The sequence below is a fragment of the Papio anubis genome, chromosome 18 (genome assembly GCF_008728515.1).
Source record: "Papio anubis isolate 15944 chromosome 18, Panubis1.0, whole genome shotgun sequence".
Taxonomy (NCBI): Eukaryota; Metazoa; Chordata; class Mammalia; order Primates; family Cercopithecidae; genus Papio; species Papio anubis.
Window position 1 is genome coordinate 33630667 of NC_044993.1, and position 27771 is coordinate 33658437.

The following is a 27771-nucleotide window of genomic DNA, read 5'->3' on the forward strand; positions in this document are numbered from 1 at the left end:
AGGTTCCCTTCCTCACTGCCACAGTGGTGCGCCCCTTCCCTGGGCCCTCCCTCTCCTGGCCATCTGCATGTTCACCCCAGGGATACCACATCCACTCTCACGGCCCGACCACAAGGGCAGCTAAGCCCACTTTTCCTTCTAGCCCAGATCTCTCTTCTAAATGCCAGAACTACCTCCCAAGCAAACAACTGAACATTTCCTGTTACCCTGTAAGGACCTGAAATTCATGCTTATGGGTTCATCTGCCATCTTCTCTCTCTGCTACCTCTTCCCTGCTCCTGTGTTTCCTCACAGGTTCAAAATGGGGAGGACTTCTCTGATATACTCTCTTCTTCTCATGTTCATTCAACTAGACACTAGGGGTCATCTCTCCTGAGCTCAACTTCCTGTCCTCATCATTATATCCTAGAATTTCTCTACAAACTTCCCATCCTTACTGCCCTCCTGTCTGTCTTAAGGAAGGAGATGCACATTCATGTCAAGATCAAGCTACCCATCCCCTAAGGGCTTGTGTTCCTTCTACCACTTCCTCCTTCCTATACCTTCAACTTTTCCATTCATCTGTAAAATGGAATTGATGGAATTCATCAGGGCTCTGGACAACTTCTCAATGGATCCAACTACTCCCATGTTAGCCAAATGAACTATAAAAGCAAAGCCCTCCCAGGACCCCACACTTGCTCTCTCCCTCCCTACCTCTCACCCCTTTTTTTTCTGTAGCCCACGTTTCTTTTGGGCCGGGAGGGAGGTCCTCCATGGATTTCCTCAATCCCATACATTTCTTAACTCCACTGCAATTTGGCTTTTCTCCCACCAGCCTATTGAAACTGCTCTTGCCAAGGTCACCAACAACTTGCCAGATTCAATGGACACCTGCCAATCTTCATCTTATCTGTCTACTGCAATATCTGACTCAACTAACCACTTCCTGCCCTTGAAAGTCTTCTCTTCCTTGGCTTTCATGATGCTACTTTGCCTTGGGTTTTCTTTTTCATCTCTCAGATCACCCCTTCTCATTTCCCCTCACAGGTTCCTCTTCCTAAATTATTCTCATTTCCTGGAGCTGGAACATGTCTGTGACGGGAGACACATCCGTGCCTTCTCTCTCCTTCTCACTCAGCCTACTAAGGTTACCAACTTCTATGGCTCTCACCACTCAAAAGCACCACAGAATTTCAAATTGACCCCTCTCCCTAGGTGTGTCCTATCTAAACCACCATCAGAATCTCCACTCGGATGATCCACAAGAATCACCAACATGACCAAATGTAGTCATCACTTTTCTCCCCAAGTTTTCTCTCTTCCTCCTGCATTTTTCTATCTCAGGGAATGGTACTACCATCTACCAGTAGTCCAAACCAGGAATCCTGGAATCATTTTTGTCCATACTCATTAAAATTTATCTCCTTCTCAATGCTCTTCCAACTGATCAACAAATAAATTCAATTACTCCACTGCCCAAATATCTCTTGAATCTGTTTCCTTTCCCCACCCACACTACTACTGCTTTAACTTAGTTCCTAATCTTTTTCCCAAATGGGTCACAGAAGTAACTTTCCATCTGGTCTCCCAACCTCCAGAGCTGATCCTCTCCAGTCTACACAGGTGATCTAATGCCAGCCCTTAGGTGGCATCTCATTATCTTCAGAATAAAATCCAAAGTCCTTAGCACAATAGATAAGGCCTTTCATGATCTGGTTTCTGTCCCATCTTTCATTCCTCATTTCTCAACACTCCTTTTACATATTTTGTTCTAGTCAAATCAAACTATTTTACACTTCTAGCATGTTCCATGTGGTGACATCTTAATGCCTTTACACATGCCAGTCCCTCTTGCCTGGCATTCCTTTTTTTCGACCTGCTGAACTACCACTTATTTTAAAGGCTCAGTTCTCATGCCACTTTCTCTTGTCTGTCTTCCTTGAACTGCCTGCCTAGAGAAGGTGCCTTCTGTTTTACCACAGCACACTGTGCATACAGACATCGTGGCCCTTCCTACCCTGAAGTGCAAGACTCTTTTACATGTAGCTCCCTCCAGACCATGAGTTCCTTCAGGACAAGGACTGAGGTGTTCCTCTGTACTTCCATGACACTGTGTGTATGCTGCCCACAAAGTAGGCAATCATAAATGCTTATGGATGGACAGATGGATGGATCTCCTATCATCCTGTCTTTCCACAGTTCTCCAAGACACCTGCCTCCACCAAAGCCAGAGCCTTGTCTCTGTTACAATCTGAAAATGGCCCCTATTTTTGAGGCACTAATGGAAAATTACTTTAAGTCCCGTCCAGATGGTTGCTAGGGAATAATCTGGTATCCAAATCAATGTGATATATGATGACCATTACTACCACCTCCAGAAGGAACTCAGCACCAATTAGGCACTTTCTATTCTCTCAGCCACTGACCTCAACCACGGCTGGCACCATCAACATCTGGGTGTGAAGTCCTAGACTGCCAGGTCTCTACTGCCCATACTGGTGGTGGTCTAGTAAGAAAGGTGTGGAGTTACAATGAAAAGAACACAGGCTTTGGAATTAGACAAATCATTGTCTGAATACAACCCTGTCACCTACTAAGCTGTGTGGCCTTGAGCAAGCCACCTTACTTCTTTGAACCTCACTGCCTCATCTGTAAAATGGAATTGATGACTATATTTGCTCACATGTTGACAAACAAATGAATATAATAGACTGAAAATGATGAACACTTTCCATGGCCACCAAAAGCTTTCAATGTGATTATTTTGGTTTATAGAGAATAATAAGGTTCATTCCTCGTATACCTCATATTCTTCCTTTTCTTTAACTAACATTTATTAAGACCTCCTTTGTGCCAGGCATTGGGCATGCTGCTGTACTATGAGCAAAGATAAGTAACATCCTTGCTTCAGGTGACCCCAGGAACAATTTTAAAGCACGGACAAGCTATTCTCATAAGTAACAATATTCTACAGAAAACCTATCTGTTGGCTAAGACACAGGCAGAGAATCCAAGGTAAACTGTTAGCTATGAAATCCTAGCCTTAAGTATTAGTCTCCCTTTCTCTTTTCTCCATTCTACTTGCTTCTAGGATGGCTGACAAATCAAGAGAGTAGGGGGACCAAACTCAGGGCACCAACTATTAGCCTTGCAGGATTTTATTTTACTTTAATTTTTTGGTGCTATGAAAAGCACAATGTTTTTCCTCTTCTCTGTAAAGAAAATTAGAACTAAAGATGGCTCAGCAGATAAAAGCTGTGGGTGGTAAATACTCCCACTATTCCCCACCACCTTTCAGGCTTCTAAGTTTCTCTTTGCATTTACTGCATCTTAGAGCTGGAAACCTGAAAGAGCCCTGAGAAATTCTACAGTGTAAACCCGTATCCCAATTAACAGATGAACAAATTGAGGCCCAGGGTGGCCAAGTGATCTGCCCAAAGTTAAATGAGAGAGTGAATCAAAATTAAAATACAGTTCTCCTGATCCTCCCCTTTTACTAGTCTGCAAATCTCCCTGCTCCCTAGGTTTTAGGCACCTTAACCCAGGCAAGTTTCTTCATATGCAGCCAACCCTGGTGAATGCTAGGGCTGTCTCCACTTCTGGGCATCCTGGAAGCCACGGAAAAACCACTTCTCTTGTAATGTTACTGGCTCTCTCCTCCCAGAAACATCCTGTTTCTTACTAATGAGATACTTTCAGATCCTCCTCTTTGGTTTAAGAACCATGTCTGCATGAAAAGTTTGGTTAGAGGTGTTTTTCTCAAATTGACTCTCAGAACTACAAATTTCCTGGCTGACAAAGCTTCGTGGCTGAGGTTGCTATTCTGCAATTAACTTAGTCTTAAAAGAACTTTCATGGATACCCTACACCCCCACGGGATAAAACCATAACTCATGCTTTAATATTGAGAACATCAAGACCCTGAAAACGAAGGGAATTCCCAATTTCACACACTGTTGACAACAGGAAAGGAGTTTGGGGTATCCCTGGTCCAACTCTTTCAGAAAACTGAGCCTTCGGAGGCGCAGAGGCAGAGCTACTGACCTGGACTCCTCGTTCAGTGCTCTTTCCCACCCTTTGAAATGTCACCCCAGCCTCCTGGGCTGAAGCAGCTGTGCCATCAAAAATGTCACATTAGTTATGACAACACAGTTTGTTATATAACTGGTGCTGCAGAGCAGGCAAGGGGAAGAAGCCATGAGCATGAACCACAGCACCCCGCTTCTGCTTCTCAGGGCGGCTAAGTCCCACATACTTACTTGACAAGAGAACTCCATATGGGAAGGGAACACCCACTAATCAAAGGAATAAAAACTAGAGCTAACATTTTTATAATGATTTCCACATTCTAGACACTACTCAAAGCACATTTCATCATTTCATATTTTAACTCATTTCATGCTCACCACAATCCTATTATTTTCATTATCAGTCCCATTTTACAGTAAGGAAGCTGAAGCACCAAACGTTATGTGCCTTGTCTAAGGTCACATATTTAGTTATCAGTAGAGCCAAGATTTGAAGCCAGGCAGCCTGTTTGCAAAGTCTATGCTGTTAACCACCTCTCAATTTTAGAGAAGCATGCTAAACTGATTCTCTAAACACAAGAAACTACCTATTTCTCTGAATCAGTGAACAGGCCACTGCTCTCTCCTCTCCTTCCCCCCAGTGCTAATCACGGATCTGTCGGACAGATTCCTTTCTACCAGTACTGTGTGTGAATGACAGGGATGGAAGAAAATAAGAATGTGACACAGATTTGAAGAAATTCTTAGGATGGAGTTCATTTGAGATCTTCAAGCTTTTTATGATGATGTAATCAGTAAGAAAGTGAGGTGAGTGCTGTTCTCATAGCATCTGCCACTTGTAAACCCACAAGTCTGTGGGTATGTACAAACAGGCACACTTTTTCTTTCTTCAGAATCAAAAGTTTTCTCTATTAGTGTCAATTCTGAGGGTAACTCTTTCCAAAATGTGTTTTTGGGTTTTTTTGCTTTTGTTTTTGGTTTTTTTTTTTTTCAGTTTGGAATCACCCCTTCACCAGTTTTTCTGTTGTCTTTCAGATCAAGATGTATTCTGGTGATAATGGTGTGTCTGGCTCCATAAGAAATGACAATGAAAACACTCTGGGAGGCAGCGAGTTGAGTCCCAGTATCCAGATGGGCTGAGCACATATCGGAAAAATAGGGCCTCATTCTACTCATATTAAATCTCCAGTGTTAACGGAGATAGGGTATTGTGAGTAGCTGAAAAACATGAGTGATCTTGTCCTATCTTTAGCAGATGTGGCATGTGAAGAAGCACAATAAAATCTGGGAGTTCCATGTGTTAAAAGAAACAAGACACACTCCCACTCTGAGCATCGTAAATCTAATCCAGCCCTGTTCGCACATAGAACAGACGTTCTGCATTCTTTTCCAGCCATGTTGATTCTCATGAAGCTTCACCCATTTCATCTAATTGAAAACAACCCTTTCCAACAAGCATATAGGTTCTACTTTAGAATCCAATGGGTAACTGAGGCTCAAGAATTCCACAACTGACTCCCGAGGAGATCAGGTGGACCGTTTGCCACTCTTCTGGCAGGAAGGTCTGCTGGTATTTACAGCTCAGTTCACAGTAAGGAGGGAGACAGCACCATCCATCAGGAAAAGAGAACTCATCTGCTACTTGATCTGACATTCCGTTCACGCTCTTGCTGTCTCCGGAGAGCAAGGTGCATCCATTTGAATAAACATAGAGATGGGAGGAAGGGAGGGAGGCAAAGCAGCCATCGAGATGACTGCAGAAATAACAAGTCTACAAATCTAGAAGAGTGGTTCTCAGTGGAATACTACCCCAACGTGCGACCCTGCGGGCAAGTGTGGGAAATGTCCTTTTAGACGGCTGCACTTTCATGGAGTAATGGCTGCAGGTTGCTATTCACCTCCATTAATGCCTGTCATTTAGTAGGTGCTGAAGAGCATTGTGCTGAAAGAATGCAAGCTTGACCACTTCTCAGCCTTTTGGCTAAGATCAAGTGAAGGATGTAAGCTTGCCCTGAACCCATACCAAACAGTAGATACCCTAATTACAAAGTCAGGGTCAGCTGGGAGGAAAAAATCATCAGCTTTTTGGTGACAGGTGACCTTTTAAGACGGCCTTTCCTGACAGGGTAGGGTCTGTTCTCTGAATCACATCCCACTTGTCAGGCTGGAATATTTGTATGAGCAGTGACGTCTTCATCAGGCAAATTCTTAAATTTGTTTTAAAATGGCACTAAGCAGGTACTGTGGGAATGAACGCACAACCAAAGTGCTCGATTTTTATGGTGCCCGTTTTGGCAAAGACTAGCAGCTAGCATGCAATGCCTCATGGCCACCTTTGAACTCCCTTTCTAAAAATTCCACTTAATGCTCCAGAGACAGATAGCCTGAACTCAACATTACAGAAAACTCAACACCTCGAATGAGGGCAAATTGTGGCTCCCAGAGCAACTCCACAGTTCATTTTACATTTTCACCAGGTACATGGTCCAAGTGGGTGTCACTGTTTGTTCAGAACTGGGAAATCACTTAAAGTGATATTCTGTCAATTCTATACCTCATAAAATTACAACTCGTTAAGGGATTTCTTTGTAAGGGTTTGGTAATTAAATAAAATTGACAGTTCTTTAAAAAATTTCTGATTAGTCTGAATAACTCAGAGTCTTATTGATTGAATATAAAATGATGAGGCTGTATCACAGGTGAGGTCATGACCCCCTAACAAGCAAAATTATTTAAAATGCCATGCAAAAAAAGAGTCACTGGTTACTCACACATGGTATGTATAAAATTACATTTGTGCTATCTCAATTACCAGTTTATTTCTCAGTACTGAAATGTTTTGGATTGTCTGACAGAGCTCCCTCACACGAATTCACAGTCACACACACAAGGGGGAAAAAAACCCCAAAACACTATTGTTCAAATAAAAATTTTAATGTAAGTACTGAGAATCAGGCTTTTCAAATGACACTCTAAAACTGTGGTATCTCTTAAGCAGATGCACATTTCCCCTTACAACACGTATCAAGCAGAAGAACTTTATGTCAGTATCTCTGCAATGTTCCTAGGCTGATGAAGATGTTACCCCTTTGTTCTAAATAGCAACTGCCAGCCGGTCCTTTATCATTTAACCTCAGTTACTATGGGAATATACAGAAGCCTGTTTCTTCTAATTAGCACACCACAACAAGGATGAGAACATAGGCTCAATGGAATGACTCTTTACTCTTCTGGAAATGCTAAATAAAAGAAGTTTTATTCAGTGATGTCTGAATATCCATATTCTTCCTCTCTATCCAATGTGCTGAGCTCTTAAGACTACAGCCCCCCATTAGGAAATCATTGGGTTATCATAGGGTATAACCTAAAGAGGGCTCTCTGTTGAATGTCATCTGTCCAGGTGAAACAACACAGCTTCCTAATTAACCAGTACATATGGCCTGATAGGTTGGTCACCAATCGTACTGCACAAGGAAGTTGGAAACTGCTTTCTATAAATGCCACCTAGATTTTCGGGCCTGGCACCATCCACAGAATTCTCCTGACTTAAAGTGACTCTCAGTCAAGTGGCCATCTCAAAAACCATATCTGCAAGGGAGGACTCAAAAAAATTTGTTACTAGGATACAGTGACACCAATCCCACATTTTGTGGTTAATAAAACAAGTCCTGCATTCAGCTTGGCACAAGGCCCTGATCTGATGTATTTCAAGCCAAGCTGGAGGGCTCACAGGGAAAGCTGCCATTCATGAATGCTTCAGGAGGACAGGACGCCAGGGTCCCTTGTGCCAAACAGGGACCAGAAACCTTTGTGATGGATCTTTTGAACAGACCTACCCTACTTCCTAAAGAGAGCTGGTGTATTGTGCTTTAAAAAAAAAATTGTTTTACCTACAAAATCTGTTTTTCCTGACATTTTTCTTGAAAAAGCTGTCCTGTAAGGGTGAAAAAAAAAAAAAAAGAAGTAAAGGGAAAAAAAAGAAGTGCTCTGACTTCTGATTTAACAATCTCAAACATCACTCACTTCATTTTCCCCCCTCCTCTGTGTAACCAAATGCAAGACACATAGGACTTTCCTGGGGAAGTCTACATCCAGCCTTCATTTAAGATTTCCTGCCCAGTACATAATCAGGAATTTTCATCCTAAAGTGGCACACCTATTTCCTCAGAGCACTCAGCTCTCTTTGAATAAAAAAAGGCAAGGCACCCCTTTGGGGGATTCAGTATATATTTTTAAACTTCTCATTAAATCAACCTAATTTATGGGGCATGTTTAGCGAAGGCAGTTGCTTTGGCGGATGCAAAGTTAATTTGCAGACTCTGGCCTGTGCCCCTCCTTCCTCCCCTCCTGCGCCCTCCCCTCCCCCGAGCATTTCCGAATGCTTTCGACCCCCTCCGAAGCGGCTCGGCTCTCTCCGCCAGGACACCGACTCGGCTCCGAACACCGCCGACTCCCTTCGAGCCCCGCGCCCAGACCGCACCGAGCCTAGCCGAGCGTCGCCGAACTGAGCCCCATCGACTTTTCCGGCCTCGGCTGGGCGCTGTCCACCACTTGCAACGCCTGAAACCTCATCCAGCTCAGGTGGCTGGGGCTTCTACCGGGCTCTGAGTCAGCCACTGCTGATTACAGACTTCTGAAGTTTTAAAACGTCCCCCCTCGAGAGAAAGGGGTGGCGCGGCTTGCATTTACAGATCTGCAAGGGCTCCAGACAGATGCAACATGCACCTTGTTGCAAAGAGCAATTCCCGAGGCCCCGCCTCCCCATCAATTTGGGTTGCACAAGCTCAAGAGAAGCCCCAAGCTAAATTACCCTTGGCTCAGAAGGGTGCGGCGAGCCGAGGGGGCCTCTGCAAAGAAAGCCCCAGGGAGCTCTCGAACAAAAATAAGAACATGTCAAGCAGATGGGAAAATCGTCTCCGAGTCGCTACTCCCTACCATCATGGCGCCGCCTAGAACCCGCTTGTCATGCCTGTTACACATGCAAGATTTTCTGCATCTTGGTTCTGAAACCGCAAGCGTGCTTCGTCTCCCACTCCCATTCCCACCTTCCCACGAAAGGGGTTTTTATTTTCCATTGTTTCCCTACGCGATGCAATTACTTCGGGTATTCTGTCAAGTTGAAAAATAATCATTTTTGTTTACTGCACAGCAACCCCTAATTAGGAGCTATGTGTGCACGAAGGTGTCACAGCAAAGCGACGTGGAATCTTCGCTAAACGGTCTTAACGAACTCTCCGTCTCGAACTGACAGGCCAACGGAAGTTGGAGGCCCGGAGGGCGCACGCCCCTTCGCTGCCGGCCACCCCCTCCCCAAGCAAAGCTGCCTGTGGGCTCACCAGGAACTGCCGAGTGGATAGCGCAAGAAGCGAGCCTGCAAGTGGAAAGGAGGGGCAAGGCTCCTTATTGAGAAAGTGTGGAAGGGAAGGAATATCCCATTTTGTTTTAATTTTCAACCATCACTCAAATCCACCCCCAGTTAATTAGGAGGGGAAACTGATAGCTAAGGCAGAAGGGGGCGGCGGCAAGTGGGGCCTGAAATCCGCATTGTGGGTAGATTACATGGAACACGGCCTATGCAGAGTGTAAAAAAATACATTGATAAAGGCCACGGAGCGAACGAAAACTGCGGGTGTCAGGACAGCAATGCTGGGAGGGTGGGGAGGAGAGGAGCTGGGAGCAGTAAGGGGCGGACATTCAGCCTCACAGGCAGCTTCCCTCCCCCTTCCACCTCTACCTTGGATAAAACTGTGCCCGTCACGTACGCTTGGAAACCCACTTCTTCCCCTAGCACACGACCCCTCCCCTAACCCTGGCCCTCTTTTTCTGGGGCCGTGGCAGGGGGGTGCGAGGGGATGTAGAAACCACAGCCTCCAATTCAGCACCAAATGCATGAACAGCAGACGCTTGATCCTCCACCCCAGTCTAGGGCTGGGTCCCCTTCATGTTAGCCAAGTTCAAAATCACTGCCCCAGGAGAAGAGCAGGGGAAGTGGGATTACGGACCTCGGGGGATACGGAGGTATGGAGGGAAGAGGAGAGAGAAATAGAGACAGAATGAAACAGAGACACAGACAGAAATGGAGGCAGTGAGACACAAAAAATATTCCACAAGCAAGAGTAATGATCATAATCATGCCAATAATGTGATGTTCTGATCAATATGGCGGACACTGTCATTCATACAACTACAGGCGCTCCCCTTCCCCCTCCCAAAAAACACCCACCCAGGAGTTGGGGTGGAGGACCCAGAACCAACGTAGGGAGTGGGGGAGGGGAGTCAAATATAGGGGTGTGTGTGTGTATGTGTGTGTGTGCACGAATTAAAAAACAGGCCTGGAGAGCAATGTGGAGTAAGCAAGGTAATAAAAACGATTTTAAAAATTACTCTTAATAAAAGTACAAATCCCAGTGCCACAGGGACTTACTTCATCTGCTTCACAATGGTGCTTTTTCCTGATTCTCCAGCCCCTGTTGGGACACAGACAGTGGGGAAAAACTGGTGAGTGTCAGCTTAAGGGAACAGGGGGAGGGGGGACTAAGGCATGCGAGGGGGTGGGCGATCCTGGGCACATGGTGGTGCCAAACTGGGGACCAGGTCTCCCGGGCGCGGGTGGGGTGGGGGAGCTGGCGGCAGGGGGTGCGGAGTGGCCGGGGTCGGGGGATGGGGGTAGCAGCGGCGGTCCTTACCCAGCAGGAGTAATTTCACGTCTTTGGCGGCGCTGATGCCATCCTCTTTGAGGTTTTTCTCAATCGCCTTGCTCCGCTCGAGGGCGGCTCTCTCCTCTGCGCTCAGAGTACATCCCATGGTGGCCCCTTCCCTGCCACAGCCCGCACGACTCGGCTGGCACGGCTCCCCGGCTCAGAGCGCCCCCCACCCCCCCAGAGAGCAGAGCCTGGGCTCAAGGGGGGAAAATCACGATATCCTCTCCTGGGCTGGAAACAAAAATGTCGGGAAACCAGAACCCCCCAAAAAGACAGCCGCTAACAAGATTCCAGCAGCGGAGACTCGCGGCAGCTGGCGGGGGTCTGGGGTTGTCGAACCGAGTGTGGCCGGGGTCTGGGGCTCCGCAGCCGAGGGAGGAGGCGCCCGCGGGCCGAGGAGGCGCGGGCTGCAGGCACTGAGGCTTGTGCACGACCCAAAATAAATAAAATAATAGTCGAGGCTGGAGCCGCAGCCGGAGCCGACGGAGGGTGGGGTGGGGGGCAGGGTGGGTCCTGCTGCCGCGGCTGCCGGAGGAGGAGGAGGCGGCGGCGGAGGAGGAGGAGGTGGAGGAGGCGGCGGCGGCGGCGCGGGATGTGGAGGGAGTGAGTTAGGGGGTGCTGCTAGTGCATGTGCATCGCCGCTCTTCAGCCGTCGGTGCGTCCGCGGCGCCTTCGCCGACCCCCGCGCGCAGGGCAGGGCTGGGCAGGGGGCCGGGCCGGGGGGCAGGTCTCTAGCAGGAGGCGGCGTCGCTGTCTCCCAGAGTTCGCATCGCTCGGTGAGCCTACCGGAGAGAGAGGGAGAGCGCCAGGGAGCCGCGACCAGCCGGGAGCTCGAGGGAGAGGGAGAGAGAGAGAGGCAGGGAGGGAGGGGAAAAAAAATGGGAGAGCGAACGAGCGCGCGCGCGCCAGGGACCGGGCGGGGAGAGGAGGCGAGTGCAGCGCGCGAGTGCGCCAGCGGCTCTGCGCACCCGGCTCCGCGGGCCGCCCGCTGACGTCAGCAGGGCCGCGCGCCGGGCCCCCGGGACGGGAAAGGCGCGGGGCGGGGGAGGCGCGCGCGGGGGTTCGCGTCAGCCGTCGGCGGCGCGCACACGCGCTCGCGGAGCGGCCTGCCCCTCCCCACAGAGCCCTCCCAGCCCGCGGCTCCCTCGGGTGGGCGCGTGCGGGGCTGGCGGGGGCGGGGCGTGGGGCCGGGCGCGCGCCGGGGCGTCCCACCCCGCCTCCGCCCCCGCCCCCGCCCCACGCGCCGGCGGCGCGGACCTCCTTGTCAATGGGAGCGCGGGACCGGGCTGCCGGCACGGCGGTCAGGTGGGCCCCCCAGCTCGCTGCCGGCGCGGCCTCTGTCCCTCTCCGGCCGGCTCTCCATCTTGTCGCCCGCAGCCCGCCTTGTCAGTGGCTCTGCAGCCGCTGGGGCCGCAGAGCCGAGGCCGGGTTACCTCAGGAAACGCGATGTGGTAGTGGGTCGGAATAAACCCTCCCGCCCCAGAATTCGCCTTGGGGGCATGAGGACAGATTCGGCCTTTTCGCTTCCTGTGTCCACATTTATTGAGCACTTAGTATGTGGGAGCCGAGGCTGTAAGGAGAGGAACGCAGCGGGCGGAGAAAAGCCAGGGCCTTTTCTCCGGGAGCCGCTGCCTCCAGGGCCATCGCCGACCCTGCTCCGAGATCCCAGTCGCCGATCTCCGTGCAGGAGGGGTGCCCACCCTTGGGGAGGCCTGGGTGCCCTGAGCGGAGGGACAGGGCTTCAAGTGACTGAGAGTTTCCAGCAAACCCCTGATCCCCGAGCAGTTTATTTTAAAAGCTTTTGCAAATGTTGGACGGTTTAGCTTGGTGGAGGCCGTCTTTGCACTAAATTCTCTTGTCCTCCCCCTTCGAAACACACAAAATGAATTTTGAATAGATTCTTGGATGAGAGATTTTCTTCCTTTTTTCATCTTCTGAAACATTTTCCCCTCATTTCTTCTCAAAAACCCAGAAACCCGGGTCAGTTACTCGGTGTACAGCTAGTCAAATACTGAGAAAACCAGTCGATATTTGCCAAAGATTGGGCATGTTCTGGGTGGTCTCAGATTTTGAAGAAACAAATTTTTTACTGCACAAAATAGTTTTACAATCAGTTCCATCAGACAGCCCCAGGGGCTCTCCTAGGGAAAGGGGCCAATAGGCAAGGTTGCATGGGGATAAGAGAGGCAAGCGGCCAGTGGAAAACGTTTTTTTTTTTCCTAACAGTTGGGCATTTCTGTGGCTCTGAAAGCAAACTTGTTTGTTTCATTTCAACCATAGAAAAAAAACACTTCTGTTTTGGAAATGTAACCCAGCATAAAAATACATTTGCAATGGGGAAAAAGAAGGCAGTTTAGGGCCACCCAGAAGAAAATATTTTTTCCCCTGATTTTTTTTTTTAAAATTTGGTATTTCCCAGTGTGGGTTTGCCTCATTTTACAAATAGCTGCCTATGTCAAGTTGTGGGTATGTGATTTAAATATTTTAATTTGAATCACATTTTACATAGTCTAGGAAACTGACAAAGGAATCCTATAGAGAATTGTTTTCTAAAGTGAATAACTGCTTCTCTACCTACCCGCCCCCCTCATTCTTCTTTTCTGTGCGTGTTTTTTGGGGAATGTTAGGGGATAAATCTGGTTTGGCTTAACTAAAACGCAGCCTTTCAAATCCAAAACAGAGAGCTTAGGCACCCAACATTCTATAGAATGTGTTATTTCCTCAAGAGGTTGCTAGGAACAGTTATGTAGATCTACCAGGTGCAGGGAAGCACTCTACATCCTCACCCAGGTCCTGTATCCCTGCAAGACTGCATTGGAAAGACTGAAGAGGTAAGAATATAACTATTTCATTGCGAATGCTGGGTCACATTTCATGTTTCCGTGCTCTTTCTTTGAAGTAATTTTTAATTTAAAATCTTAGGCTCTTGTATTATTCGGGTTTGTATGGTTAAATGAAACTATCATTGACCTTAGGTATATTTATTTCTTCTTGGTATCAGAGCTAGTATGATGGAGGCACAAACCTGTTTTGTGTTTTTCTTTACTTATTAAGCACCTACCTACCACGTACAGGGTAACTGTTCTAGGGGCTATAGATGTTGTATTTCAGGTTTGTCTACTCAGTTTTCTTTTTCTGGGTCACTTTGCATCTTTATCGCTGGGCTTCGTAAAAGACTAATAATAATCCGCTTCATCTGTATAGTGCTTTACAGCTTACAGAGCACTTTTACAAAAATTATCTCATGTGATCCTCCCACATAAACCTCAGTTAAGCACATGGCGTGGGAAGCATCATGTCTGAGTGCAAAGAACCTGGACCATGAATACAGATCAACCTGGGTACCCATTTTATAGCTGAAGAAGCTGAGCCGCTAACTGTTTAGGGTCACGAACAGTTATTCTTCTTACCACTACCTGTAAGTAGTAAGCCAGTGCTCATTTCACATGTTTGTGGACTATCTGAGAAACAGCATGCTATATACACATATAAAGTGTGCTTCCTTGACTTACAGAAAGCGTACAACCCCAGAACCCACTCATATTCAGGTTCCCCCAGAGGACATGAGGATAAGAATCTCTCAGTTCTCTGTGAAGTATTAGTAATGAGATAATACCACAAGTGTTTAATTGTTCACAATTAATTCCTGTGGGAATGAGGAAATTACTATCCTAACATCAGCAGCGGGAGATGCTTAGACGAAAGACAGATTCCATTTGGTTTTATATGATCCTCAGAATTTTATTTCTCGGATTATTGCTGATGTCCAGAGAATAACTCTCCCTCCAACCTCAGCCATTCCCTTTGCTGCACACATATACCATTCAGCATATTTTTAATTTTAAAAATAGGTAATTAGAGTATTTTATATACTCTCTAAAATGAACAACAGCAGAACCTACATTAAGTTGCTTTTTTACTGCTTGTAACTCCTAGATCTCGAGGGCAATTCATTATATCAATGAGATTCCCCAGCTCTGACTTACAGAATGTGGGCTCTGATTAGGTAAACTGAATTCCCCTATTTATTCCCTTTTAATACTTTACTTAAATACAAAATTACTTTGATTATTTAAATATGTATGCACTGGCACTCTACTATGTTTAATATATTGATTTAGACATGAAGACAGGTTGGGATGTCACGAGCTTGGAATCTTGAAATCTTGAAAGTTCTGGAATGTTTTCTCAAAACAGTTTACATTAGAGTTAGCTGGGGTGCTTGTTAAAAATTCAGTTATCCATCTTACTTTTACTGACTCAGACTCTTTAGCCGTTTGCATTGATAGCTACTCCCCAGGTGATTTTTCTGTGTACAAAGGGTTGGTCTTATACAGAATCCATATGTGCCAGTTAATTCTAAGAACTTACTTTCTTAAAGCCCAGATATCTCACATGTTTATAAATTCAACTTTTTTTTTTATGTTTACTAGTTTTTTTGTATTTCTGTCAAAGGGTATAAAAACTATGAAAATTACTCTTCCTTATGAATACTACTCTAACGGGAAGAAAATAGGTGAAAATATGTGGTTCATAACCTAAATGAAACTAAATATCTGGTGAATTAGTCATTTTATTATTATTATTACTATTATTATTATTACTATTATTTGAGATGGAGTGCCACTCTGTTGCCCAGACTGGAGTGCAGTGGTGCGATCTTGGCTCACAGGAACTTCTGCCTCCCAGGTTCAAGTGATTCTCATGCCCCAGCCTCATGAGTAGCTGGGATTACAGGTGAGCGCCACCATGCCCAGCTACTTTTTTTTTGTATTTTAGGTAGAGACAGGGTTTTACCATGTTGGCCAGGCTGGTCTCCAACTCCTGACCTCAAGTGATTCGCCAGCCTCAGCTTCCCAAAGTGCTGGGATTATAGGCGTGAGCCAATGCGTGCAGTGAATTAGGCATTTTAGGGAGAATGGTAGGTCACTAGAAATTTTGGATTTCTGCACTAAGTGTTTCTGTTATAACTCACAATCCAACTTAGTGGTGAATATGATTTAGAAGAATGTCTGGTTTTGGCTAATAGATTACTTCTTTTTTTTTTCCCAGTTTGTATCTGGCATTAATGAGGGAAGGTGCTGATCAATTTTTTTATGTACCTAAAAGACGAGCCCTCTATTCAGCATTTCCGTAACTCATATTTGTGCACATCTCTCAGACCTACCAGAGTGGTGGTTCTCAAACGTTGTGCACAAGAATTACCCAGGATGCTTTTTAAAGAGCAGATTTCTGGGTTTAATCCCTAGAATTTCTGAATCAATAAGTCTGAGGCGAAGGTTAGGAATCTTCATTTTTACATTCATACCTTCTCCCCAAGTACTCAGGTACTTTGGGAAAGTACTGCCCACAGGTCATCAGTTTCAATATTTGTTAACTAAATTCACCAGTCAGTAGGCAAGAGTTAAATCAGACAATATAACAAAGCTCTTCCCACCTCTGAGACTTTTTAATTTTTTTAGTGGAATTTTTTTTTACTTGATTATTCTAGAAAATGCTTAAGATTAGATGAGTTCTAAAAGATAATAGCTTGTCTTCAAGTAAGGTTCTGAAAAATGAAATGATACGGATTTTAAACAAACGAATGGGAGATTTATTGGCCTATGCCAGCTTGTGAGAAGAGTGTTTGCCAGATGTTTTTGACATTCCCATCAGAAAATTTTTTGCTCAATTTTGTGTCCCATTTTGTTATTTTGTAGATTTCATGAAAAAATTAGTTTTCTTCTTTATAATTTTAGGGATAAGAGATGTCATAAGAAGAAATACAGGTTTTGTGTACTTTTAAGTGAAGGGATTTTCATGAAGGAGCAGATTAAGGTTTATAGGTAATTGAATTGAGCTCTTAAGTTATTGAAGTCCATTATGTGGTCACGGTTGACAACATAATTTGTTGAGTGTTCTTTGATGGTTCAAGAACCCCAAAGACGGTGTGCTTTGTGATTTTTTTTTTTCAATTTAAGATAGCTAGAGAATCCCACAGGGATGCCTTTGGCTTGAATAGAGTGGAAAGTTGGAGGGGGCCAGGACTAGTGCTTTCACATTGACAATAAAATGGACCAAGAGCTGAAATTGAGGTCGGAAGCTTGGCTTAATATGAAAGCGTTACCTAAAGTCATGGGTTCCAACTGGAATTTTCTTGGAAAACTTTTCATTAGAAACTAAGATTCTTACTTGTTTTGATGGAAATAATAGTCCTTTTCAACCTACCTGGGCTGGAGTTGACAGATAAGATTAGCAGGAACATATTTGTAAAATATTTATTTAATACTTATTATATCCTCCAGAAGACAGGAGCTTTCCTGACACAAAGGTTACTTGCATTATTTATCATATTTTCTATCTTCATAGAGCCTTGCACACATGCAGCTCAAACACATTTTAGACATTATCTCATTAGTCTTCTGTAAGCTTTAAGGTCCAAAGTCTTATTACTGCCTTGCTTTTTACAGATAGAACTATTTTTGTTTGTTCCTGTCAGTTATATTTGTGAAAGCAAAAAGTAGGTGAATTTTATGTGAATCCAGTTAAAACCAATTGAATTGGCTATAATAAGTATAATTGGGGGAGGAGAGGCTATCAATTAGTTCAAATTTAGAAGTGCATTGAGAGTGTTTGGCCAGACTAGACTGAATTAATTTTGTGACCTGTCTGCATTCTCTAAAGCACATGTGGTTTGAGGTGTTCCCAAAGTCTGCCAAGTACCAAGATCGAGGCGTTCCAGTCGTATAACATGGTTCTTTAGATGAGCTGACATTTAGGCATGTTATCTATTCTCCAAAGGCCTGCAAAGCCCTGACCTCTGTGGCAGAGAAAAACATTTTTATGAAATTCCTATGTGTGTGATAGAGCACATCTATAAAACTAAAAGAGGACAATTCAGTGAGAGATACATTTTCAACCAGGCACCTATCTCGTAGGACTTTTACCTAGAATCATTTAGAAGTTGAAGTAAAAAGAAATGAACTGTATCGATTTTCCTCTCAAGTAGTCCCTGAAGTCCACTGTCTTTCCCCCGGCCATTGTAGTCATTGGAGAGGTCTAAGAGGAAAGAACTCTGAATTAGTTACATCCAATATAAATGGAAAACAGCATTGTTTCTAATGACTACAGAGATGACATATACAGGTCTTAATAAAAACACTGAAAGCAATGACTTTGAAATTAATGAGGTCGATGCCCAAAGGCAATCATAAAAAAAAAATCAGTGGTGGGATTGAGAGGTGGGGTGAATGAGGCAATGAAAGAAGAAGGGTAGATTTGGAGATTGGTCACTTTGATCATTCTTTTTTTGATTCTGTAACCTCTGCTTCTGTTCTAGGAAGGAAGTGATACCAATCATTTTGTTCCTTTTCTTGCCTCCCCTGCCTCTGCTCTATTCATATACTTGGCTTTATCCCCCCATAAACATTTCCACAGCAAGAAATAGTGATAAGAATGATATTTTTACTATAATTATCTTCATTTATTTAATTCATGAGTGTCTTCCATATTTATTGTATGCTTACCATGTGCCAGACACTATGTTAGATGGTGGGAATATACTGTTGAATAAACACACATGGTCCTCTGCCATCATGCAGAGGCATATGGTCTCAGACTTGTGAATTGTAATAATCTCTCATATATTATTTAATTAAATCCTTTTAACAGCTATTTCAAATAGCCAGGATTTCTGTTTTTCATTGCATGCACAATGAAATTAAGCTTAGAGGAGTTCAAGTGATTTACCTAAGATCACATAGCTCATAAATGGAATAATCAGGATGGACACCTTAATTTTCTGAATTCCAAGACAGTGCTCTTTCTGCCACATCATGCCACTTCCCAAAGATCCAAGGTTCATCTCAGTTGCTTTTTTAAATAGCACAGGCACCAATTATGCTATTCATATTTTAGTGGGCTTTTACTTTACTCAGTAATCCTTCTTCTACTTTGTTGGATATTATTGATCATCATAATGAACTTTACCCAAGAAACGTACAATCCCATGATATCTATTCCAATAAATCATTCCTAGCTCTTACAACAGAATAGATTATCTTTGTAGTGCATATTTATCAGAATATTCTCTGTATTTTGCAGCATCCGCTCCCTCAAAGGTGAAAACCAGAAATTGGCAGTAGATAATATACAACTATTAAATATGTTGTGAAGCTTCAGTTTCAATAGGTTTGGACAAATAATAAATGAAAGTAATTTTCAAAACTGAAGGGAAGTAATACCAAGAAAGGAAGCAGAGTGAAAAGAACACTGGACAGAAAGAAGAGACAAGACTTTTAGTCTCTGGCCAACTTTGGGAGACTTAATTCACTTTCCAGGCCTCAGTTTCCTCAATCAAGAAATTGGATTTTAGGCACCTTTTATCCATAATTCTAAATCCAAGTTGCGAGGACAGAGAACCTGGAGGACTGACATTGGGGAGACTACAGAATCCAGAGCTCCAGAGGGCAAAGCAAGAAAACGTTACAAATATATTTATTCAATCCTTGAATCTGAATATATCTGTTCCACTGTCAAAATGATTCCCTTTACTTTTTTCCTCCCTTTAAGTCAAGCATGAATTTTTCATATTTTGTATGGTGTTTGCTTTAGAAATATAACACCTTGTAAACGTAACAAGCCAATAGTATGAAAAGACTATGGATTGACTTTGATTTTCGCACTTAGAAGTGACACCACTCCTAGATATACTGGAATTTTTTTTTTAGCCTGTCATGAAAGGTTTCTGCAGATAGCCCTGTGTCCTTTTCAGCACAGCAGGCAGATAATGGCTCCTAATCATCACCCAATTGATTTTGACAATATTTCTTTGTGAGTGAGTAGGATGATTGGGGAACATCCCAGGGGGCTGGGAAAGTATAGCTAAGGGAGTCACATAAGTCCAGGAGTGAGACAGCCAGTGGTAACTAAAGGGGCAGATGAACTTAACAAGGGATTTACCTTTTCTCACAGCCTCCACTAGATCTTTGCACTCCTGCCTTTCCTGTGATTTTCTCTGGTATGGCTCTAACAGTTCTCCTGATTCTTCACTTCCTACCAATCACTCAACTATCTAATATTAGTTGCTATTACTTGCTGAAAGGGTGTCATTGAGGGGATGGAGGAATTCAGCATGATGCTTTCATAACCTTAGAGATACCAGTGGCTCTAAGCATGAGGAACCAAGGATTTATGAATTTATCCAATTGTCAGTTAAAAATTAAGGTTTTTAGAAATCGGTGCAGAGGATATCGGAACTCCAATCAAATAACATAGAAGAATACATCTTTGCTCTTCATTGAAAGTCTGGTTCATGGGCTGGGTATGGTGGCTCATGCCTATAATCCCAGCACTCTGGGAGGCCAAGGTAGATGGATCACCTGAGGTCAGGACTTTAAGACCATCCTGGCCAACATGGTGAAACCCCATCTCTACTAAAAAAAATACAAAAAACATTTAGCTGGGCATGGTGGCAGGCGCCTGTAATCCCAGCTACTCTGGAGGCTGAGGCAGGATAATTGCTTGAACCCGGGAGGCAGAGGTTGCAGTGAGCTGAGATCACACCATTGCACTCCAGCCTGGTGACAAGAGCAAGACGTCACCTTAAGGAAATAAAAGACAGTCTGGTTCATGAATGTATATTTATATGTTTTAGGTTAAAACAAAATGTTCAATGTATGTATATAAAAAACTTTAAAAGTTTTTTCTTTTCCTTTTTTTTTTTTTTTTTGAGTCAGGATCTCACTCTATTGCCCTGGCTGGAGAGCCAGTGGTACGATCTTGCCTCCCTGCAACCTCCACCTTCTGACTCAAGTGATCCTCCCGCCTCAGGCCCCCAAAGTAGCTGGGGTCGCAGGGGCAAGCCACCACACCAGACTAATTTTTGTTATTTTTTGTAGAGACAGGGTTTCACCATATTGCTTAGGCTGCTCTCGAACTCCTGAGTTCAAACAATCCACCCGCCTTGGCCTCCCAAATACTAGGATTACAGGTGTGAGCCACTGTACCCAGTCGAAAAAGGTTTTTTTTTTTTTTTTTTTTTTTTTTTTTTTTTTTAAACTACAAAAGTAATCTGCTATTTTAAAGAAAATCAGAATTGCACAGAGAACATCTGGGTTCCCTGGCCTAGAGGACTAAGCTGAGACATTTCAGAATTTCTTAAGGGTGAAGATAACTTGCTGTTGGCTCCAGAATCTAGCTCCAGCTGCCTCCTACCTCCTTTAGGGAGCTACTCTATTTAGGAATCAACTTCTTTTACGTCTTACTACTATCATTGTAACTACTTTGGAAAACTACCATCACTCCTGTGACAACATCCTGAGGCTTACATCTTAAACAGAATTCAGGTAGGGCATGGGAAGTTGAGCCAGGTAGGTCTTTTCTAGGCTTTTCAGCAGGGCCACTTAGCTCCCTAGGGCAGGCTAACCCTTGGCACGGGTTCTGGACTAATCCAGGCCATAAGCAAGAAAATCCAAACGCTTCTGGGTGGTTGAGCATCACATCAGTCTCTGTGCTGATCCTTTTTGAGCTTACCCTGGCCCTACGGAGTAGGCAATTGCCTTGGTGCTTGTGACTAGTTCTAGTAATAAGCCTCTTTTAGATTCTGTGTGTCTGCCTTTGACCCTGCTTTTAGATTGGGGTTCTACCTTGATTCCTTCAACCTCATTGAAATTAGAAGCCAATTCCTAAACCAAAGTCTGCATGACTAGATTCTTATTACAAGCTGCTGTATCTCTGATGCCGATCATCTGTCTTTTTGGGAACTTTGCCTGTTGTCAATGCCTGACTCCCTACACGTCTCTTTACTTTTGGATATCTGCCTGTTGACATCATGGTGCCTTCCTCTCCCCTCTATAATAACCTACAATAATCCTTTGCTTACTATCAGACTCCCTTCACACCATGATTAAGTCCTAACAGACGTCTATAGCATGAATCCCACATATTTGGATTTTGGGTGCCTACACATTTGGAGTTTTGGTGCCTGTCATATGAACCTGCTATCTTGCCTAGTCCCAGTGGGATTGCCTATAGTCATTCTCAAACCTTAATGTTCATAAAAATCCCCAAATGTGCTTATTAAAAATGCAGGTTCCTGGGTTCCATCCTTAGATGTTGTGATTCAGTAACTTTGAAGTAGGCCTTAGAAATCTGCATTTGAACATGTCCCTCCAGATAATTTTGAGATACCTTGGGAAAACCACATTTTGAGAAACCTAGTCTCTGGAGCTTGATCCTTATCAGGGCCATTCCATCCCCAGCCAAACTTGATTTTGACAGATCATGGGAAAACTACTTTTCCATGAGAAATTTCTGAATATCATAATATTGCTACATTTTAGAATATTATTTTGTTCGTATTTTTCTGCTCACTGGATTGGGGAAACTTTATAGAGGTTATAATGCCCAGCTAGATGCACTCTGGCTAGTAGTTCATTCAAGTACATCAGAATTTTAAGAGTTCAGATTTTGCCTCGTGATTTGGGCCCTGCTGTCTCTAAGATAAAGATAACATAGTGACTTAGAAATGCATGAATCAGTGATATCTCCATCAGTGGCCTATATTTTAGGACATTGGAGGAAGGTGTCTTCTTCCTCTTGGATCTGGATTCATGCTTAAATATTGACTTCATCAATGTGCCTATGTATGCCATTTTAGGTGTAACATATAGTCATGTATATATAGATATAAAGTGAAAGGAACTCTGGAGACAGGAGGAGCCCAACTATAACTGTTCTTTGTTGTAGGGTGGTGGCTTATGTGAGGCCTACCCTGACTTGGATGCAATAGTCCTCAGATTCAGATTAAACATTTTTGGAAGGAATACTTCGAAGAGCATGTTATAGACTTCCTTTTACATTACATCAAGTGTGTCATAAGGTACCCCCTGTGGTTTGGAAAAATTCTCAGCCATTTGCAGCCCATGGGAGCCATCAAGAAAACCAGGGGAAGTCTTCTGTTTCTTGTCAAGATGGAATAAGAGTTACTGCCTGTTTATCTGCCATCCCATCTGAAACAGCTATAAGAAAGAACAGGCAAAATACATGAAATAATGGTTTTCAAGATCCTGGACATCAGGCAAGGAATAACAGTGATTCCTGACAGACAGGAAACAAATGAAATGACCTCATGATTACCACAGCTTACTACCTTGAGGGATTTTTTTTTAGGTTGTGGTGCAGAAAGGAGGAAGCCAGGTAAAGCTTAGCAGACTCCATGGGTTGAAGAGATTGAGCTGGGAGTCTGGGAAAACCAAGGAAGCTAGAGTTCTTAGGACAAAGTACTGGAAAGAAGAAAGCTGCACACAGAACTCCAAAGATCTGCAGAGAATCTTTTGAGCATTCCAATTAATAATTGGCACGTGCATATGAGGAAACTGTTAAAGACTGGGGAAATAACCATCAAAGAGAGTTAGGGGGAACAGTGACAGTACTTACACAGGTCTAATAATAGTGCCTATTTCTGTCAGCCAGACCAGAACATCTCCTAATTTATAAAGTATTGGAGAGAGTGCTCAAAAGGGTCTTGCTTCAGTTGTGGGGAATAATTAGTTTCAGACTAAATGTTATTATACATTGGTCTTGCCTCACAAGCAAGATTCAAAATGATCAAATTATTTCCAAAGAGTTTAACCATGTCCTAAAACAAAACTCAGGAATATTTTTTAAAATATGAAAATATCCAGCAGCCAAAAAGGCAACATTCATAATGACTGGATCAAAATAAATATTTCTGGGCATGCAGAAAACCAAGAAAATCTGACCCACATTAAGAAAAGTAATCCATTCATCTAAAAACTGATGCAGATGTTAGAATTAGAAGACAAAGATATTAAAAGTTATTATAACTGCATTATATCTGTGAGTAGAGACTGCAAATAAATTTTTATAAGAGACCCAAATTAAACATCTAGAGACAAAAACTATAATGTCTGAGATAAAAAATAAGCTAGATGGTGTCAATAGCACATTAGATATTAAAGAAAAAAAAGATTAATGACCCTGATGGCATAGAAATACAAACTATCCAGAATGAATACGCACAGAAAAAATAAAATTTTAAATTAGGCAGACATGAATTATATCAGTAGTTACATTAAATGTAAATGGATTAAATATGCAAAGTAAAAGGCAGAGATTTGCAGAATGGATTAAAAAATAATTCAACTATATGCTGTCTACAAGAGCACACTTTAGATTCAGAGATACAAATCTGCTGAAACTAGAAGGATGAGGAAAAAGGAACCATGCAAACAGTAACCAAAAGAGGTAAAGGAGCTGTACTAATATCAGACAAAACAGGTTTTAAGACACAAGTTTTTACTAAAGACAAAGAGGGACATTTTATAATGATAAAAGGAAGATATAACAGTTGGACATATAATAATTGTAAAAATATATGCACATAACAACAGAGCCCCCAAGATATATGAAGCAAAAAAAGGGAAAAATAATTCAATAAAAATAGACTTCTGTATCCCACTCTCAATCATGGATAGCATCAATATATAAAAGATTAAAAAGGAAATAGAAAACTTGAACAATATATATGTCAACTAGGCCTAACAGACATCTATAGAACTCTCCACCCAACAACAGTGAAATACACATTCTTCTCAAGCTGACATGAAATACTGTTCAGGCTAGACCAGTGCTAGGGCACAAAATAAGCCTCAATAAATTTAAAAGGATTGAAATCAACAAAGTGTATCTCTTTCCACAATGGGATTAAATTAAAAACTAATAACAGAAAGAAATTTGGGAAATTCACCAATATATAAAAAATAACACACTCCTAAATAATCAGTGGACTGTGGAAGAAATGACTGGAGAAATTAGAAAATACAATGAAATAAGTGAAAATATAAATACAATATGCCAAAACCAGTAGAATTCAGCTAAAGCAGTGACTATAGATGCCTGTATTATATTATATATAGCTGTAAATGCCTATATTAAATAAGAAAAAAATAGTCAATATTCTAATCTTCATCATAGAAAAGGTGAAGTGAAGGGCAGACTAAGCCCAAAGTAAGCAGATGATGGAAATAATAAGGTTAGAGAGGAAATAAGTGAAATACAGAATGGAAAAACAATAGTGAAAATTAATGAAACCAAAAGTTGGTTCTTCAAAACCATCGACAAAATAGATAAAATTTTAGCTTTTCTGACCAGGGGGAAATAAAAGAGAAAATTTAAATTACTAAACCTGAAATGAAAGAGAAAACATTACTACTAACCTTAATGTTAGTAAAACAATGTCATTAAATTTCATAACATTACATAATTAAAACATTAAATGTCATAACATTACTATGAACTTAATGTTAATAAAACTCTAAAACTAACCTTAGCAAAATAAAAAGATTATAAATGAATAATTGAATGCCAAAAATTAGCTTAGATGAAATGAATAAACAACTGAAAGTGACTCAAGAAATAAAAGATCTGAATAGACTTATAACAAATAAAGAGATTGAATTAGTAATGTAAAATTTTCCACAGAGAGAGGCTTAGACCCAAAAGCCTTCACTGGTGAATTCTTCCAAACATTCAGAGAATCAGTTCCAGATTTAATATTGTTAAGATGTCAATACTACTTAAAAGAGCTACAGATTTGATGCAATCCCTATCAAAATCCTAATGACAATTTTTACAGAAATAGAAAAACTCCACCTAAAATTCATATGGAATCTCAAGGATCCCTGATTAGCCAAACAATCTTGAAAAAGAACAAAGCTGGAGAACTCACACTTCCTGATTTCAAAACTTATGCCAAAGCTACAGTGAGCAAACAGTGTGGTACTGGTATCAAGACAGCTGTATAGACAATGGAAGAGATTAGGGAGCCTGAGAATAAACCCTCACATATATGGTCAAATGATTTTGACAAGGATGCCAAGACTGTTTAATAGGGGGAAAAAAATCTTTTCAGCAAATGGTGCTGGGAAAACTGGATATTTACATGCAAAAGAATGAAGTTGGACCTTTATCTAAAACCATATGAAAATTAACTCAAAATGAATCAAATGCCTAAATTTAAGATCTAAAACTGTAAAACTCTTACAAGAAAACAGGGCAAACCTTCATGATATTGGACGTAGCTATGTTTTCTTGGATATGACACCAAACACTCAGGCTACAAAACAAAAAGTAGACAAATGGGATCTCATTAATTTTTTAAAAAAATTGTTCATCGAAAGACAATATCAACAGAGTAAAAAGGCAACCCATAAAATGGGAGAAAATATTTGTAAATCATATATCTCATAAGGCATTAATATCCAGAATATGTAGAGAACTCCTAAAACTCAACAAGAAGACTTAAATAGGCATTTCTTCAAAGAAGATATACAAATGGCTGGTAAACACATGAAAAGATGCTCATTATCACTACTCACTGGGGATATGCAAATAAGAACTGCAGCGAAATACCACCTCACATTCATAAAGATGGCTACTATTAAAAGAAAAACAAGTATTGCTGAGGTTGGGAAATAATTGGAACCTTATGTACTTTTGATGGGAATGTAAAATGGTACAGCTACTGTGGAAAACAGTATGACAGTTTCATAAAAAAGTGAAAATAGGATTAACATATGACCCAGCAATTCAGTTTCTCAACATAGACCCAAAAGAATGGAAAGGGTCTTAAAGAGATGTGTATACACCTAAGATCATAGTAGCATTGTTCACAATAGCTACAACGTGGAAGCAACTCAAGTATCCATTGATGGATGAATGGATAAGCACAATGTGGTATATACATTGAATGGAATATTATTTAGCCTTAAACAGGAATGAAATTCTTACATATGCTACAGTATGGATGAACCTTGAGGACATTATGGTAAATTAAATAAGCTAGTCACAAAAATACAAATTCTCTGTTTACACTGTATGGGGTAAATAGAGTAGTCAGAATCATAGAGCAAAATCATAGGGACAGAGAGGAGAATGGTGGTTGCCAGGAGCCAGGGAGAGTGGGGAATGGACAGTTACTGTTTAATGGATATAGAGTTTCAGTTTTACAAGATGAAAATAGATTATCTGATGGTGATGATGATTGCTCAACATTATGAATGCATTTAATACACTGAACCATACACTTAAAATTGTTAAGATAATAAATTTTATGTTATATGTATTTTACCACAATAAAAAATTGGGAAAAATCAATTTTAACCTTTCTCAAACTCTCAAAATATAAAACAGGAAGAAACACTTCCCAACTTAATCTATGTCACCAGAAAACCAAAATCAGACAATGACATCATAAGAAGACCTCAAGCCCATATTCCTCATGAATATAGATACAAAATTTTTCAACAAAATGTTAGAAAAGAAATCCAGCCATGTATAAAAGGGATACACAGTGATCAAGTGGGATTTGGTCAAATGATGCAGAAAAGGCGTTTCACAAAATCCAACAATTCTTTTTCTGCATCAGTTGAAATGATTGTGTGGTTTTTGTTCTTTTTTCTATTACGATAGCATATTACATTGATTTTCAGATATTAAACCAACTTTGTATTCCTGGGATAAATCTCACTTGATTTTAGTGTATCCTTTTTATATAAGAGAGCTAGTGTCCAACATGATGACTATAGTTGGTAACAATGTATTATATACTTGAAAATGGCTAAGATAGTGGATTTTAAGTGTGCTCATCACACTAAAAATGGGAAGTATGTGAGGTAATGCATATTAATTAGCTTGATTTCGCCATTCCACGAAATATGTGTTTTAAAACATCATGTTGTACACCATAAATTTATATAATTTTTACCAATTGAAAAAAGTAGCTAGAAAAAGAAATGCAAGACTAATACATTCAAAACTACAAAATTTGACCAGCCACAGTGGCTCACGCCTTAATCCCAGCACTTTAGAAGGCTGAGGTGGGAGGATTGCTTGAACCTAAGAGTTGAGACCAGCCTGGGCAACATATTGAGACCCTGTCTCTGCAAAAATATTTAAAAATTAGCCAGATGTGGTAGCACATGCCTGAAGTCCCAGCTACTTGGGAGGCTGAGGTAGGAGGACTGCGTGAGCCGGTGAGGTCAAGGCTAAGTGACCCC

At 42.2% G+C, this 27771-nt stretch overlaps 1 protein-coding gene and 1 long non-coding RNA gene across 6 annotated transcripts in view; one reads left to right on the forward strand and one right to left on the reverse strand.

Moving 5' to 3' along the window:
- GNAO1 (G protein subunit alpha o1) overlaps window positions 1–11659 on the reverse strand; it is a 167164-nt gene extending 155505 nt beyond the window's left edge. Inside the window, exons 1-2 of one of the 2 annotated variants that reach the window (XM_009196467.3) lie at window positions 10697–11659; window positions 10435–10477 (exon numbers count right to left, since the gene is read on the reverse strand). In XM_009196467.3, coding sequence (XP_009194731.1) covers window positions 10435–10477; window positions 10697–10814 — 161 coding nt within the window. In that variant the 5' untranslated portion in view covers window positions 10815–11659. The remainder of the gene's footprint in view (window positions 1–10434; window positions 10478–10696) is intronic. The other variant, XM_003916895.5, reaches the window with a different exon arrangement.
- A 304-nt stretch (window positions 11660–11963) lies between these two features.
- The window catches only part of LOC110742084, a 241127-nt gene continuing 225319 nt past the window's right edge, over window positions 11964–27771 (forward strand). For 3 of the 4 annotated variants that reach the window (XR_004179660.1, XR_002519389.2, XR_002519388.2), the window contains exon 1: window positions 11965–13542. This is a non-coding gene — a long non-coding RNA (uncharacterized LOC110742084). Of the gene's footprint in view, window positions 13543–27771 lie in introns of all 4 variants that reach the window. The other variant, XR_004179659.1, reaches the window with a different exon arrangement.